The 17,450-nt window shown below is 41.9% G+C and overlaps 2 protein-coding genes across 3 annotated transcripts in view; one reads left to right on the forward strand and one right to left on the reverse strand.

The window, feature by feature from the left end:
• The first annotated feature begins 87 nt into the window (after window positions 1-87).
• Window positions 88-12,626, forward strand: LOC106587340 (SAFB-like transcription modulator). The gene is made up of 19 exons (XM_014175655.3): window positions 88-285; window positions 2,471-2,558; window positions 2,644-2,846; window positions 3,056-3,083; window positions 4,243-4,738; window positions 5,365-5,408; window positions 5,808-5,920; window positions 6,175-6,324; window positions 6,668-6,783; window positions 6,881-7,032; window positions 7,115-7,275; window positions 7,366-7,505; window positions 7,601-7,781; window positions 7,932-8,056; window positions 8,436-8,612; window positions 8,730-9,083; window positions 9,189-9,330; window positions 9,452-9,612; window positions 12,146-12,626. Exons 1-19 carry the CDS (start codon window positions 151-153, stop codon window positions 12,246-12,248), a joined length of 3,069 nt encoding a protein of 1,022 aa, XP_014031130.3. The 5' UTR covers window positions 88-150; the 3' UTR covers window positions 12,249-12,626.
• Window positions 12,627-12,686: 60 nt separating this feature from the next.
• LOC106587341 (ubiquitin carboxyl-terminal hydrolase MINDY-2) overlaps window positions 12,687-17,450 on the reverse strand; it is a 31,952-nt gene continuing 27,188 nt past the window's right edge. The window contains exon 9 of one of the 2 annotated variants that reach the window (XM_014175659.3): window positions 12,687-16,967. In XM_014175659.3, coding sequence (XP_014031134.2) covers window positions 16,812-16,967 — 156 coding nt within the window. In that variant the 3' untranslated portion in view covers window positions 12,687-16,811. Of the gene's footprint in view, window positions 16,971-17,450 lie in introns of both variants that reach the window. The other variant, XM_014175658.3, reaches the window with a different exon arrangement.

The following is a 17,450-nucleotide window of genomic DNA, read 5'->3' on the forward strand; positions in this document are numbered from 1 at the left end:
CAGTACAGTAGGTGGCAGTGTATGCATATTTCAGTTGGATGCGATCCGCCAATACACATTTTGAGAATAATAACTTTGGGGCCATTGCGTGAGCATGCGTGCTTCCCTTCTGCACACACAAGTTTACAACAACACATCCAGCAAGGTAAAATGGCGTCGGGTGCCATTTCAACGGAGTCAAAGAAAATAACAGATTTACGAGTTATAGATCTCAAATCTGAACTCAAGCGACGGAATTTAGATGTCACAGGTGTGAAGAATGTTCTAATTGCCAGGCTGAAACAGGTAACGAGCTCAATTTATTTGTACTTGGCGAACGCAAAGCTAACGACCACTAGGCTAGCTAATGTTAGCTACCAAACAGTTGTACGAATCTGATTGATTTTGGCCGTCCTCAACTGCTGCCAACTAGATAGTTTAGCTATCCAACTTGTTATGGGATGAATGTGTATCTATGTACAGCTAGCTATTTTCATAGTTGCCAACTAAGATGTTTAGTCTGCTAGCTAACGTTACCGTTGGATTTTGTCTTGTTTTCCTACTGCATGCACGCGGCCTGGCTTTGCAGCGTCAGGTTGACAAGGTAGACCACGGTCCTGCATCGATGCAGTCGGTGTGGGGGCGTTGCTAACTAATGTTAACTGGCCATGACATCTATCGCATCTATGTCTCCCTTAGAAAACGAGGTTTCTTTAGGCCCACAGCACATCCACACACACATTTCGCAAAATACCTTGATCAGAGTTAACGTTTATAATTCAAATTAAAATCAAATTTTATTTTTCACTGGCGCCGAATAAAACGGGTGTTTACCTTACCGTGAAATGCTTACTTACAGTACCTTAACCAACAAAGAAGTTTTAAGAACAAGCGTTAAGATAATATTTACTAAATAAACTAAAGTACATTTTTATACATATAATTAACTATAATCTGACTTGACAGGAGACGTTGATATGGTGAAGCTCATTTAAACCCAGGAAGCAGCCATTCACCAGTTTCTCAAATTGAATCCTGTCAAAGTACGTTAGTTACTCACCAAATAAGCCGGTATATAGGTTTCCACTAGATAACACAGCCACAAAGCCAAAATAGTCTATATCATAAATTATATGATCGTGCTGTTTGTATTGAATGTCACTGTCTGTCAACTTGATTACTCAATTTTCTCTGATCCTGTGCACCTATGTTGTAAACTTTCATTCATAGGCTAGGTTGTAGCAACCTCATGATGGATATAGGGAATATTCAGGTATTATGTAGTAGCCTAAACCTATCGATGTTACATTGAGCTGGGTGAATGGAATATGAATGACAGTCATAAAATATGCTGTAATAGAAATAAGGCCATACTCATAATTTGTTGTTGTTGCCCTCCATCACCTTAAATACACCTACCATCACTGATTTAAGTTTAGGCGTAAGGTTAGCAGTTTGATTTGGGTTAGCTGCTAGGTTTAAAATCAGATTTTAAGATGTTAAATTGTAGAAATAGGTGGGGTTTATGACTTTGTGCCTGTGGTAACTAGTGACAACCCGGTATGTAGGCCTAAACAATGCCTCTTCGGCAGCTCCAATGTATTGAGCTGTTGTAGACTTCTGACCTGTTCATGGCAGTAAGGTTAGTGCTATCAGCGATCATTGTGACGTGAGTGATTTACATTGGAGGTGCAGAATAGGCATTTTTTCAGTTGCTTGTACATTTTTATTTAGACCTTTTTTGGACGTACATCCTGGCCATGCCGGCAGTAAATGACAATAGTTGCTATTCAAAACTCCATATTTGGTGAGTAACGAATGTATTTTAACTCGATGAGTCCCACCATAACGCCGGTGTGCGTTTTGGACTTCTAACCGCTTTTAAACGTAGTGTGTTTGAACTACATACTTCTGTGTGATTAAGGGGGGCTGAGCTAAAGCGGTGTTTGAGGCAAGGGCGGACCCCGAAGGGGCCCAGGACTGGGTCTTTTTACTAAAATGTCTGTGGAGCCCGAATGGTTTGAGCTACAAACTATTATCTATAAAAATGTGAGACTCCATGTTTTGCTCTATGACGCTCACAAGCTGCATAAGAGTCGTTAGAAGGGTACGGGTTACTTCTGTCTAGAAGAGCGTAGTGACATGGTTTCTATAATACTGTAATAAGCTCACATAGTTGTTGTCTCTGACAAGTTGGATATTCATATCACAGTGAGCAAACAATTTCTGTACTTACAGCATTCATATAAATTCATTTTCATCAGGTTTATGCTTTGGCGGACCAATTTTTTCTCTCTCGAGATTTGTCAATAAAACTCACGAATGCAACTGTTTTATGTCAAATTGTTTTGTGTTCTACTTGTTGTCCTGAAAAGAAAATGGTTAAACACTTCATTGTGAGGCTAAATATAAGGGCGGGACATGCAGCTAAATTAATGTCAGGTAAATGACTAGTAATTACAATAGTGTTATTTTTTTAATACTTTCTCAGGCCATTGAGGAGGAAGGTGGAGATCCAGAGACCATTGAAATTCCACTCCCAGCAGACACGCCTAATAGAAAAAATGCAAAAGCTAAAGGTAATTTGACATTCCTAGTATTTAAGTTACTGTTCAATATTTCTTATCATCCAATTTGGATGATATGACTCCATTACTTCTTTAGGAAAGAAAGTGGACTCTGACACTGACAATCCAATGGAAGATGAATCCTTCTCCAAGGAAGATGAATCCTTCTCCAAGGAAGATGAATCCTTCTCCAAGGAAGATGAATCCTTCTCCAAGGAAGATGAATCCTTCTCCAAGGAAGAGGAATCTGCTACCAAGGAAGAGGCATCTGCTACCAAGGAAAACAAATATTTTTCCAAGGTGAGTGTCACATGAATATGTTTACGCTTGTAGTATGTTTGTGTTTAGCCCACTCTCACGGTAGACTAGAGATCATTAGGTTACCATACCCAGATCAGATATCGTTTTTAAAATGAAATGCTGGTATTCAGATCGGTTAACCCAGTTTAAGTAAGGCATTAGACTGAAACTATCTTTGTGTATTTACCTTTCACGTTGGTCTCTTTCAGGAGGGAGACGAGGATGACGTTGAAGAAGGTATGTTTGTGCTCACACCCTATTGAATTGATTACTTTTTTGGGGGGAGATTTGCAGGTAGCCCCCTTTGCGTGAAGGTAAGAATCTGCTATGCCCCCTCTCTCCTTTATGCCTTCCATTTCTTTTGTCTGCTGGCTGGATACTCAGCCAGCCATTTATCCAGGACTCATTGTTCATGAATACAACATAGAAGGGACATCTTGTTTGTGGAGGACTTGCTTCTTTTTGTCACAGTACTTTTTTTGAGGGTGGGATGTTACTCTTCCAGGCCTGAGATGCAAGAGGAGCATCAACCATACAGACTGCATTGTACATTCCCTCAAGATACAAAGCTCAGGAATCAACAGGCTTCTTTAAGGTGAGGGAAAGGTTTGCACTGAAGAAGGCAAGCTGAGTTAGAGGGAGTTCCAGTGTGCTGACGATACCATGGGGGACTCCTGCCCATCAGGGCCCATCCTCCTGTAGCACCCAACTGCAGTACAGATGTCTTAGACGGAGAGAAGAAATCATCGCTGAGAATGCTCAAAGACCAACCAGGACATGATGTACAGACTAGAGGACACATTTGCTAAGGACTTGAGCCAGTCACTACAGTCACAAGGACGATTAAAGATGGCATCCATTTTTTTTGTCAACCATCCCAAGTCACTTAAGACAGACTTTTATGAGGGAAAGAAGACATGGGAGATGACCATAAAGACTATGATGGGAGAGCCCTCGGCAGTAGAACAGCCATAAAATGAGACTGAATTTGACCTCTATGGCTTTGGGCACAGATTATACTTTTTTTGGTTACGGAAGAAGTTGGACAGATGGTCTTTTCCTTTCATTTGAACAAATGCCCTCTCTTCAAACTGAAGAACGGGAATGGAGCTCCTAATGACAGGAGCATTGAAGAGTAACTTCACTGTACAGTACACATAACTGTAAGGATCGCAAAAGAAGTATTGGTGGTGAAAATGACATGAAGATTATTGATCCGCACCACCATTTTTCAATGAGGAATGTATGTTTTGTGTGTTCCTGTGGTCTTCTACCCTTCGATGACCACTAATACTAAACTTGCTTTCTATTCTACTTCCTAGGTCAAGTAACAGACATGTCAATGTTAAACATTGTGTTTTTTTTTGCCATGTTTTATCCTTATTAAATCCCTCAGATGTAACTGATACAGATGATGGTACTCGTGAAAATTCTAAACCTCCACCCAGTGAGGACGGCCTCCCAGAAACCGAGGTTGAGGCAGAAGCCGAGGCGGAGGCCGAACAAGTGGAGGAGATCGAAACTGAAGTTGCCGTCTCCGCTAAAGAAGACGAGGACGATAACATATCCGTCACACTCCAGAATGAAGATGCCATCACGCTGGATGTTGATGGTGATGACCTCCTGGAAACAGGTAAACATGTGAAACTTCCAGATTCAGAGGTAGACAAGGGCTGTGACGAACCAGAGGCCTCTGCTGAGACGAGCCCCAAGGATGCCATGAAGATGGAAGTGGAAGGCCATAAAGATGGTAAGAAGGATGACGGGACCAAGGTTGACTCCTCTAAGAAGGAAAGCAGAGAGGCCTCGAAGAAAGCTGAAATGGGAGACAAAGACAAGGATTCTGGGAAGAAAGGCCCCTCGTCTACTGGGGCATCAGGTCAAGGAAAGAGGTTTGTCTTTCTAGCTATGTCAGTTCTTTAAGATACTACTACCAAGTTCCAGCTCACTGTGAACGCAGCATTGTGGGTAGCCTCAAGATTTTTTTTACTTTTTTTCCTAATGAGAAATGTTCATTGATGTACCTAATGAGCCTCCCATTTGTTACTTTCATTTGGTTGTTTTTCTGAAGTTGGGTAATTTGTGTCATTAACCAGGAGCTGAAAACAGATGTTACTTTCACCTTTCCAGCACGTTTGCCTTTTCCAGTTCCCACGTAGGGCTTTTTAAAGGGCAGTAGTCCCTGTGATGTCAGTTTGTCAGAAACATATGAAATGATTCGCTGTGAAGTCGAACGCAATACTGAAGATTTCATTGGTCCAGGGAGTAAATTGGCTGAGAACATGACCCATATCACCCGTGGAAAAGCAATGAAAAAGGCCATTATGGGAGTTTTGTCCAAATGCAAGCCTTGCCCGTGGGGATAAAAAAAAAAATACATACAGCAAAAAAAGTGTTTCTTTTTTTTTTTTTACAAAAAAAGTTGTTTTCCCTGGTGTACGTCATATTCCGCAGGGGCTTTCATATACTGGCACTCATCTCTTGTTTCTTTTTATTTGTTGTGAAATCTGCTTTGTAGTTCTTCAAAGGACAGAGATGGAAAGGCCACAAAAGATGACAAAGGTAAGCATTTTACAGATACATTTCTCAAGACCTCACTACTAGTGATCAGACGATGATCAAGCATAGGCCTTTATGTAGTGCATGTAATCAATGTGCGTATTGACTGGACAGCCAAAATGGCATTTTCTCAAGCGTCAGAACAAACAGAATTGATCTGGGAATTTTAGTACCACTGGTGTAATCTGCGTATTACCCAGTTTTCTTCACATATCTAAAAAGTACATTTCTTTGGCATTTTAAAGGTGTCTGAAGTGATTTAATTTAGTCAAAAGCACCTGCATTTTAACATTTAATGCTTACCGGTATGTAACATTAGGCTGTTGTAGATTAGTTTGTACAATGTGTAGACATATAAAAGCCTCTACAGTGCATGTATGTTTTGAAACGACCCTATTTCAGGAAGTATCAGCAGTAGTAGTGCAAGCAGCTCCACTCGAAACATATGGGTGAGTGGCCTGTCCTCCAACACCAAAGCAGCTGATTTGAAAAACCTTTTTGGCAAATATGGGAAGGTAAGCCTAGAGCTTAAAACATCCATAAACTGTTTCTTGTGGTGGGGTACTGGGGTTTGATGTTTCTTACTGTATGGGTGTCATGGTTTTGCTTTGACTTATTGGAAACAATTTACTGGTTTACTAGAGGAAAGGGGGATACGTAGTCAGTTGTACAACAATGCATTCAACTGAAATGTCTTTCGCATTTAACCCAACCCCTCTACAAGCAGCATGTAGTTGCACCGCCTCTAAACAAATTCCTGTTGCCACAGGTTTTTAGTGCCAAAGTGGTTACTAATGCTCGCAGTCCTGGAGCCAAATGTTATGGCTTGGTGACAATGTCTTCCAGTGCAGAGGTGGGAAGGTGCATCTCCCACCTAGACCGCACAGAACTCCACGGCCAGCAGATATCTGTTGAAAGGGTAAGCTGACAAACAGTTGCTTTGCACATTGTTCAGCTAGAATGTTGAGAGCACGATAACAATTTTCCAGTTCCGAATCTTTTCTCTGACTTCTATCTTTGTGATGTCATAAAACCTCCAGAACTCTTGATGATTCTAAGATTCCATTTTGAGAGTTTTTCGCAAAACAACATTTGCTGACATTCTCTTCTGAGCCATTGAGCCAACATGCGCTCTGTAATTTTCATTGTAGGGAGAAACAAGGTTCAAGGTCCTTTTGTTCTTCAATTAATTGAAATTACATTGCTTCAGAATTGTGACGGAGCCTTTAAATACTGTGACGGAGTTTTTGTTGTCTTTTTAGGTTAAAAGTGATCCCTTTAAGAAAGAACCTTCGAAGAAGGAATCCGATGACAAAACCAGCTCCAGCAAATCGAGTGACAAACGTAGTGCGTTGACAAACAAGACTAGCACTAGCAAGTAAGTGAGGAAGAAACACAAAATCTGTCTTTTTCAGAATGGGGAAATTTGAAAGAAATGTTCACTTCTGTGTGCTCTTTTTTTTCCCCCCCTGAAGAACCCAGCCATCCTCCAAAAAAGAGGAGAAGAAGTCCGACAAGCCATCAGACAAAGACGGCAAGGATTCATCCAAGAAGCAGGAGTCTAAAAGCACAACATCCAGCTCAGGCCCGGATGCCTCCAAGAAAGATGATAAAAAGCATGGTGGAAGTATGTATGCTCCTTCTCAGGTTCCTTTTTATGTATTCTGTTGTAGGTTAGTAAAAATGAACCTCTGTCCTGTTTTGTGTAGGGACAAAGAGCCCTGGCAAGATGGTGGTGATTGATCATGCCAAAGGAGACCTGAACAAAGTGAGACCACCGTTCAGGAGGGGGAGATTTGACAAGCCGGGTTTCACCACCAACAACAACATGATGCAGCGGAGACCCAGATATTTCATGCCTCCCGAAGAGGTTGGTCACAGTTTTTTTCTTCTATCCGACAAAGTTTGATCATGGAACTTTCTTTCTCAATGTTCACCTCTACATGCTTGTTTTTCCTAGATGGAGATGAATAGAGTTAGAGTTTTCCCCAACAAGGGAGGCAGCAAAGACATCCTCCCCTTTGAGAAGATGAAAGAGCAGAGGTTGCGCGTGCGTATGGTCCGGCTGGAGCGGGCCCGCAGGGCTGGGGAGCTTCGCAGGTCAGCCTGAAACAAACTCCTACTGTAATTGTTGTACTTTGTAGTACCGTGAGGATGCTGGGTACTAATGTTTCTGTGACTTCCTGTCCCGTCAGGCGGCGTGAGATAGCGGAGCGGGAACGCCGGGAGCGTGAGCGTATCAGTCTGATTAGGGAGCGGGAGGAGAGGGAGAACCTGCTCCGGGAACGCCACAGGCTTGAGGTGGAGAGGCAGAAACTGGAGAGGGAGCGCATGGAGAGGGAAAGGCTGGAGAGAGAAAGGATCCGCATAGAGCAGGTGCTTGGACTCAAATCATTAAGGATGTTTAGTCTTCTAGGCTGTACCTTAGTTGGTTGTTGTAAAAACGACAGGAGGAAGGTGAGTTGTTTACTCAAACCATTTAGTGGATTGATAATGTAACACTGACGTTATCTCGCTGTGATGCAGGAGCGGCGTAAAGAGGCGGAGCGTATGGCTCGTGAGCGGGAGGAGCTGAGGAGGCAGCAGGAGCAGCTCCGCTACGAGCAGGAGAAGAGAAACAACCTGAAGAGAGGCCGCGATGTGGACCACAGGTACACAAGGCCACGCTGTTGTTTGTGATGGGATGTTTGTCTGCGGTTTGCTCTGTGTAGTTGAGGCTCTGATCGTGGACAACCAGCTTCCACCATTATGTCCATGAAGTTGCAGGATAGGTTACAGATCAGCTTGTGCAGTACTGCTTTGTCGTTGTCCCTGCACACAGACTTGTCTCCCATACTATCCTGGTCTGTCTGCATCCCACGGCAGACAGGGATGCTTGGTCTCAGACATGACCAGCAGATGTCAATTTGACCATCAACTGAAAAGTGAAAGATACAATTTGGTATCATATCTGACCAAGCTCAAAAAGTGGTATTCCACACCAGTTTACTTGTCGCCCAGTTAAAGCATATTCTCCATTGAATGTTTCAGCCGGAGGGATGATCCCTACTGGAATGGAAACAAGAAGATCCAGCCAGAGTCTGAGGGCCGTGTCAACCAGGGCTCGGACTACAACCGCCAGCAGAACCGCTTTACAGAGTTCAGCCCCCGGGAGAGAGGCAGAGGCTTCCCCGAGGCTGCAGCCGTTGAGCCCAACACCATTGAGAGGTAGGCAAAGAGCAAGCTACACAGCCCACATAGCAGTTTAGCATGTCTATCCCCCTCCAGTAACAGTCAGCTCTTGACAGAATCTGACAACCCATTTTGGGTGTGGGTTGTTTTCAGACGTAACCGCTTCAACAGTGAGCCTGAGGCCAAGAAGTCCCGTCCCGCTGCTCGCAGGGACAGCTCTGGGTTTGAACGCTACCCCAAGAACTTTGAGACTGTCCGCAGGGCCGAGCCTCCTCCAACTCCACGCGCAGACGTCCGTGACACAGACCGCCGAGAGATCCGAGACAGGGACGAGCGTCGGGCCGCGCCCATGCCTGAGCGCCCAGCAGGGGGCAGAGCACCCATGCCTGGCATGTCTCATACCGGCCGCTCCCCCAGAGGCACCGGGCACGCTGGTCATGCTACTCATACTGGGCATGCAGGATGGAAGAATGACAGCAGCATGAGTGCACCTAAGGGGGACATACGGTGAGAATGGATGGATGCCTAGTGTGCTTGTTTGATTAAAGTTGTAGACAATGGCCTTTTTGTTGTTATCCGTGTGGTAATAATCATGTCTCTGTGTTTGTGTAGTGGAGCTGTGCGTACCGGAGGTATGCGGCCAGAGCGTTCAGGCAGAGATGGCCAGGGGCCTGCTCTCAGAGGAGGCTCCTCAGCCAGCCGAGGAAGATCCAACTTCAGTGGCCGGGATGGAGGAAGACTCATGGCAGACCAGGTCAGCACCTCACCAATCCCCCATAACTAAATCTACACATTCAATACCCTCCATTTCCTCTATTTTAGTTAAATTTCAGATAGGGAATTCATAACTACAATCTCCCCTGTTCTCTACCCAGCATTTCAGCTCTGGCCGCCAGGTGGTGGTGGAGCGGCATGGCCGGGACCAACCGGCCCCCAGGAAGGAGTGGCATGGTGGGGCTGGATCCCAGGGAGGGGGCTTCCCAGACAGCCGCAGGATGGGAGACAGCCGTGGCAGCATGATGGCCCCACACTCAAGGTATTCACTGCCGTTGCATTAAGACTGTGTACTTTTCCCTGTTATGGTTAAACTCAAATATACTAATTGATAAAAAATAATATATATATTTGTTAATGATATTATGAATAGGAGAGGTGGAGTTATGTCACATGTGCAGTTAACACAAGTATGTGAAATTGTTAGCTCTATCTAAAATTACAACCAACTGATTGGTGCATTACTGCAAAAATGGAGGAGGCAAGTGGAAGGAGGAGAAGGGGAGCTTGTTTGTCTGGCCTTTATTAAAGAGCAAAATTGGAGAAAGAGAATTGTCATGAATAGAAAAATATATCAGTTTTATTTGAGGACCAAAATGTTGACCATGCTACCATACAAGTTGCAAAATACTTGGAAGAGATTTCCAGTGTGCTGATTCCACGGCACACGGTTTATAAACTGATACACAAACAACGCTTGACTCAAAACTTATTTTTTCTATTTAAATTATTATACAATATTCTTGCCACCAAAAGAAGAATGTTATGTATATGGGGCATACAACCATGTCAGCTATGCAGATTTTGCTGCGAAGAGACAATAATTTGACCACTTATTCTGGTATTGCTCCTATGTAGCCTGTTTCTGGTCACAGGTTCAGGAATGGTAAACAGTCATGACGTTGTTCCAAAATGAGCCCTACAAATAGCACTGTTGGGCGATCAGGAAAGCCGGAGTCAATCAATCAACAACAAAATATATATTTTTAATTCACATCTGTTGATAATATCCCATTTAGAAAGGTTTGAGAATCTGTGTAAAACATCACAGAACAGTTGAAAAGGAAATGGCACAAGGAAATCAAGAGCAGGTGGTCTATGGAGATAGGTGGGATGGGCTGAGAGAAGCCCAGGGGTGGATTTAATCTGTAATAGTTGTGACTGAAATGAATATATATATCATGTGTACCTGACTTGTCTGAGCACTATGAATTAGGCTTGGGTGGTATCCATATTTCCATACCGTCGTTGTGCCATGCCGGGATATTCCCTAATACACCGTAATACCTACACTGAACAAAAGGAGCACTATTTTCAAACCCCGCTGGATCTCCTGTAATCCGAAGGTTAGCAATGCTAACAAGTAGATGTAAAATCCCAAAGATAATGCTAACTAAATACTAAAGAGGACATTGTGTACAGTCTCTGACCTAAAGTATTTGCAGGACAGACAAACCAGCTCGAAGTTATACAAGTAACTAAAAAATGCTCCACAGTTTGCTGCATCCACAAAGCAAATATTAGCAAGGCTCTTGATCCAGGAGGGGATTCTCTGCTGTTACAAGCAAAGCTTGATTTTGAAAGAAGTTAACCACTTAGTTAGATGGCTAAATAGCTACTAAATTAGCAAACCATATCACAACTGTAGAGCATTTAGCACATTTTAGACAGTTCATAGGTATAAGATAACTAACTCGATCACCTGGCGTGTGCTACACAAGTGAGTGACTCACAGGTAGTCTAGTGGTTAGAGTGTTGGACTAGTAACCGGAAGGTTGCAAGATCAAATCCCTGAGCTGACAAGGTAAAAATCTGTCGTTCTGCCCCTGAACAAGGGAGTTAACCCACTGTTCCTAGGCCGTCATTGAAAATAAGAATTTGTTCTTAACTGACCTGCCTAGTTAAATAAAGGTCAAATAAAAAACAAGGCTCTGGTCTCTTGTTGTGTGCTTATAAACAAACACCATGTGACTGAGGACTACCAGTAAGCTTCATAATGAAAAATTGTGACAATCCTTACTGGCTGTACAAGTTGACTGCAGGTATTTACTTAAAGTAGCTACAAATATTAAAATTCAACGGCGGTATGGAAAAACCATGTAGTGGCTATTTCCATATACTCCGGTATACCGCCCAAGCAAACTATCAATCCAAGTGTAAAAAAAACTCCAATGAATATATTATGTACCGTAATTTCCGGACTATTAAGCGCACCTGAATATAAGCCGCACCCACTGAATTATTTTTATTTTTATTTATTTTGAACATAAATAAGCCGCACATGTCTATAAGCCGCAGGTGCCTACCGGTACATTGAAACAAATTAACTTTACCAGGGTTTAACGAAACACGGCTTGTAACAAAAATAAATAGGCTTTAACGAAACACGGCTTGTAACAAAAATAAATAGGCTTTAACGAAACACGGCTTGTAACAAAAATAAATAGGCTTTAACGAAACACGGCTTGTAACAAAAATAAATAGGCTTTAACGAAACACGGCTTGTAACAAAAATAAATAGGCTTTAACGAAACACGGCTTGTAACAAAAAATAAAAATTAGCAGTAAACAGTAGCCTACCAAGAAAGTCATTGGTCGCTATCTTCCTCCTCCTGTGCACTGAAACCACTGAAGTCATCTCCTTCGGTGTCGGAGTTGAATAGCCTCAGAATTGCTTCATCCGATATTGGATCGTTTTCATTGTCGCTCTCGTCACTTTCATCCGGAGGCATATTTGAGCTCCTGTGTCTTTACTGTATGCTACTTTAGGCAGAAATGTATTTTTGTTTCTCCAGCCACTCTTCGTCTGCAATGAACAGAATCGTGCAGATCACCAACAGTTCCATGTCCAGTGTTGGCGGATTCAAGCCCTTCAAAGGAGCACCCCGACGGTTCTAACTGCCTCTCACCCAGATCAGCTTAAGCTTATTTTTCAAAAATACATTTTTTTAAGTACATCTTTTGAGTATTGTGTTTTAAGAGGCTGGTTTCTAGCCATAAGGTTGATATAGAAATGTTTTGTTCTGTATAGGTTACCTCAATGTATGGTTTCCTAACAGTTGTGCTGTGACTTAAACAACCCTGTGCACATAATGTTTAACTTTAGAATTGTACAGCTTTAGTTATTTGTAACAAGTTTGATGTTGACTGCTCTTCCCCTAACTGAAACTCCATGTACCGTATGTAAAATGTAAGCAGATCAATGTATTCTTTAACCATCATTTTTAGTTATGCCCCTGGTGCTTCTGAAGGTTATTAAATTATACATCTTGCTCATTTTGTCTTCGCTCCTACATTTTACTCATGAAGTGCACATACAAGACATCACACATTGAGTGGTTGTGAAAAGAGAACACGTTTTTATTTTTTATTGTCCATGTACTTTAATAATCAGGCTGAATGTCCCTCGTCTAAGGCATTTTGTTACAGAATAAACACCATCTACATTTTGCAATGGTACTGTGATAGGCTACATACATTATTTGGTCATATGTATATAGATAAACATTTGAACTTTCGAACACGAGGATTGACCTTTTTGTGTGTGGTTAAACATAAGTGAGAATATTAACATAATACATCATTGAAGTTATACTCTGCTAAATGTCATTAGTATGCATTATGCATCAGAATAACATTGGGATTAATATAATTGCATTTAATCTCAACAGAACAAGTGAAATCAATATGGTGGATTGCGTTCATGTTCTGTGCTCCAGAATATCAGATTTTTACACATTTCCCATATGAAACTACTAGGGGAAAAAACAATTTTCTCCAATCTATACAGTATCAAAATAGCCAACTTTTAAAATCCCTTCCCTCTAGATGACCAGCCAGCGGCATTAGTGACAATTTTTTTAGTGTGAAAAGCAAATGCTATAAAACAATTCTGGCCTTAGCAGATAAACGGGTGAACAGCTACCTGAAGTTCAAGTTGCATCAACTTTTATTGAAAAGGGCTACACAGTACTTAATGTACTTTTAGCCAAAATATTTAACCAGCCCTTTCATACCTTTGTCATAAAGAAACAATTGAGCATTTCATATTCAACTGACTGTTGTAGCAATTCCAGACAGTATTCTATTTTTACAAGGTACCCAAAGAACAATAGCACTCTCGCACAATTTCTAATTCTGTATAAAATGAGGTATTTTCTCTTCTCTTAGGCTGCGTTTACACAGGCAGACCAATTCTGATCTTTTTTTTCTCACTAATTGGTCTTCAATCAGATCTGATGCGCTTGGAAAGAACATGCCTGTCCAAACACAACCTTAGTAGTGCATATCAATGTAACAGTGCAAAACCAATTACAATGACTATGTTCAAGGACTACCTTGTTAACAGACTATTGTTTGTACAGTATTTACCGCCCCAGCACTATAACAAGGCTAACACATATTCACTCGAGACATTCCACAAACAAAATCCTTATCAATTATTTTGAGGAACAACATTCAAGCTGAAACACAAAACAATATCTAGATACTGGTAAATAATGCAATGTAAATGACTCAAAGCAAGCTTACGCACAATAAAAAAAAAAAAAGGTGTGTGAGGCATGTGTTTAACATCTTGATGCTCCCCCAAAAACCTCAAAGTAATTAGATCAAGTGGCCCTCAGGTTCTCATCTTAATACTCAGTACTAGTTGCCTTTTGAATGTCGTTACAAATGGGTTTAGGCCATTGGGAAGGTTGACCATATTAACAAGTATAATTCAAGCTGCAGTGTGACGGTAACTTTAAAATGGATGTTATTTTACAAAAGAAACAAGAATATGGATTGTGTCCCTGACACTCAAAGGGACGTGGTCCTTCGCCCATCCCCCCAACCTTTCACAAAATCACTGTAGTCAATAATGTAAAGGACATACTGTAGCATACCATATACAGGATGTACACGCTCGCTTCAACATAGGTGTTTCTCTAAGTCCTGTCTATTCAGCCATATATTACTTTTTGGGTAGTCATTGTGAACATAAAAGCAACAGCAGTTTAATTCACTTTCGAAAAGCAGCCTTGAATTCCATTACAAGGGGTAAACTTATTCTAGTGTAGTCATAGTGAATTCCTTTGACTAGGTAGGCCTGCGAGAAGCTCAGAAACCCATCGTTATGCCATCCATGAACATAACTAGCGATAATTATGAACAGCCTGATAATATGAAGTCGACCTAGTTAGATACCATGTGTTGAAATAATTTGTTACTGATACCTATACGTGGTTACACATTTACATTACAACATTCTCTTGAGGGAGTTTCTACAGGGTATATTAAATACTTTACAATGGTATATATCAATCATTGCTGTTGCCAAGGCAGCTAATACACAAACAATTTACAAAAGACACTCAAGGATATGTCCCTTCAGAGAAGGCCTGAGAGTATTTCTGATGTCTAGTTTAAAATCTACAGATTGTCTCATTCCGGTAATACACCTGTTTCCGTTTATTCTTATAAAAGATATTGTAACTGTTGTAAGGCATTTTCTATACAGAGTAAGTGTGGCCTCGTGAGGACCATATAGACAGGCTGAGCTAACCCCAGTCCTCAAGTCCAGCCTGCAGATAAGCCTTACTACCGGTCAGTCAGGTAGCCTACTCCTACAAGATGCAGCCAGTAGCCAGGCAAAAAGAAATACTAAGTACTGGACTTGTCCTTGAAGGCTGGGGTTGTCCATTTCTGGACAATGAGAACAAAATGTAACAGCCAAAAATGGGAGACCCCTTAACTAGCAGCACTGCGAGGAGTCTCCCCTATAACTGTGTTTCTAGGTCTGACGTACAACACAAGGCTTGAGTCAAGGCATCCAGCTGGAATGTGTAGATAGAACTACAGTAGATCTATCAGGAGGCAGTACCATAGTAGGACAGTGGCGCAAACTACTAGCTAGCTCTGTCATAAATGTGCATTAGGTATGTACACAATGTATATACATTTGTTTGAAAGTCAGATGATGTAGGAGGAGTACATGGATTGAAACATGGCTACAGTAGAATATCCTACTTCCATAACTCGACTAGGTCATGAGGCTTCCCATATTGACAACATAACTGCCGGCAGGTCTGTGTGACACTGGGCACTAAAGACTATTAGTGTGGGATACTACTATCACTCTTCCTCTGCAACCAATAACCAGCCAAGTCTCTCAGGGAGTGAGCGACAGAAGTCAAATTAGGTGCACCGTCCTGTGTTTCCATGGTACTGTCTGTGTGATTGTCCAGACTCTACTGGATGTGAAGCATATACAGCAAATATGAGAAATGAAATACATGGCATATCTTTCAATCCAACTGCTCATAGACATCGGAAAACATTTTTGTTGTTGACGTTAGGTTATTTCCAAGTTGAAATTAAGAGCATTAATCAATGCAGCCGAGCATATCAGCCACACATACACACTGTAGACACCAATGCCATACACACACACACCAGAATTCAACACTGCCATACTCTGGTAAAGCCAATCTGGATAGGGCGAGTCTTAAATGGCAGATGAGGGTTGGTAGAGACAGCCCTTATCAGAGTATGGCACTGACTTCCAGGCCTCTCAGGAAGAACAGGGATGTGGGTAGTGTTAGAGAGATATACAAAAGCCTTGTCACAACAGGGTCTTACATTCATTTCTAACCGGCAAAAACAAATGAATCCCTTTCAATTTAAGTATATACCAAAATAAAATAGTTCTCTAAAATAGTCTCACACACACGCATACAAGCACACATGCAAACACACGCAAAAACACACTTAAAGTAGTAATTTGGCGTCCATTAACGTGGCGAAGAGACAGGAGTGCTTAGATATTAGACTCACTGATGTCACTATCACCTCATCTCAATCCCAATAAGACCTGAACAAATTCTTGATTATCTCCAATTGGAAGGAGCTAAATGACCCCCAACAACCAATAGCTAGCTATTGAAGGTTGTGTTTTCAGTAAAAAGTCTAATGCTCAAACACTGAACTGAATCAAAGCAGGCATATCTATACATATGTGCTGTCATTTCTTTTGAACAAAAAATAGCTTATCAACTGCAATAATGAAAATGAATGAAACCGATTTCCTTGAAAAAAGTTGGTGTCATGAGAGATATTTCAGATTCTGAATTCTTTCCCTCCCAGCATCCTGTTTCTGGAATTTTTCTCATTTTGCTATAAAACCACCCCCATTAACCTTGACCCCAGATCACAAATATAGTGCACTGTGCAACTTGTAACAAAGTTTGGCCAACTGTACAAAAGATTAGTGGTAGTTGTCATAGCGTTCCTTCCTCTGTTGTCCGGGCCCACTGAGGGTAGAGGATGGCAGGCACCAGTGGCTTGGGAACGGCAACTCCTCAGTTTGTCTCATCGCTAACTCTCGCTTTCAAAAGGGGCTGTTCGTAGGCTGTCAGGTCAATGTGAAAAAAAATGCTGCCCCCCTCTTTCTCTCTCACACAAACACACAACCATCCTCTGTTACAATAGAACACATTTGTCTTTATCCTTGGGCTCTTTTTTGGGTTTGCGCTCCCCGGCAGAGGGCTGCTTCCCTGGGCTGGGCGTGGCTTCAGCTGCTGCTGTTGATGATGATGCTGCTTCTGCTCTGTCTGCTTCGTCACTTCCCTCTGCTGGCTGCTGCACAACACAGACAGGATGGAAGAGGAGCATCAACCATAATACCTACCTGTGGCTCATTCAAGCGGGTGAATAAGCAACATTATAAACTGGGTGGTTCGAGCCCTGAATGCTGATTGGCTGACAGCCGTGGTATATCAGACCGTATACCACAGGTATGACAAAACATTTATTTTTACTGCTCTAATTAAGTTGGTAACCAGTTTATAATAGCAATAAGGCACCTCGGGGGTTTGTGGTATATGGCCAATTTACTACTACTAAGGGCTGTATCCAGGCACTCTGCGTTGCGTCGTGCATAAGAACAGCCCTGAGCTGTATCTGAACATAGAGATACATTAATAGATAGAACATGTATTGTGTACAACAGATTCATGTCAGCTACATATTTTATTTCTATCTGACTAAGCCCCTGACGGCTATATCTATATAAACTGACAACCCTTACCCTTTTTCTCATCCTCATTCCTCTTTTTTTCC

Source organism: Salmo salar, chromosome 26 (genome assembly GCF_965601325.2).
Source record: "Salmo salar chromosome 26, fSalSal1, whole genome shotgun sequence".
Taxonomy (NCBI): Eukaryota; Metazoa; Chordata; class Actinopteri; order Salmoniformes; family Salmonidae; genus Salmo; species Salmo salar.

What these genes read in the sequence shown, in the direction of transcription:
- LOC106587340 (XM_014175655.3), top strand. Translation starts at nt 151, where the DNA reads ATGGCGTCGGGTGCCATTTCAACGGAGTCAAAGAAAATAACAGATTTA. An exon ending in ATTTCATGCCTCCCGAAGAG is followed by an intron (nt 7,276 to 7,365) that starts GTTGGTCACAGT and finishes TGTTTTTCCTAG; the next exon opens with ATGGAGATGAATAGAGTTAG. An exon ending in GCACCTAAGGGGGACATACG is followed by an intron (nt 9,084 to 9,188) that starts GTGAGAATGGAT and finishes GTGTTTGTGTAG; the next exon opens with TGGAGCTGTGCGTACCGGAG.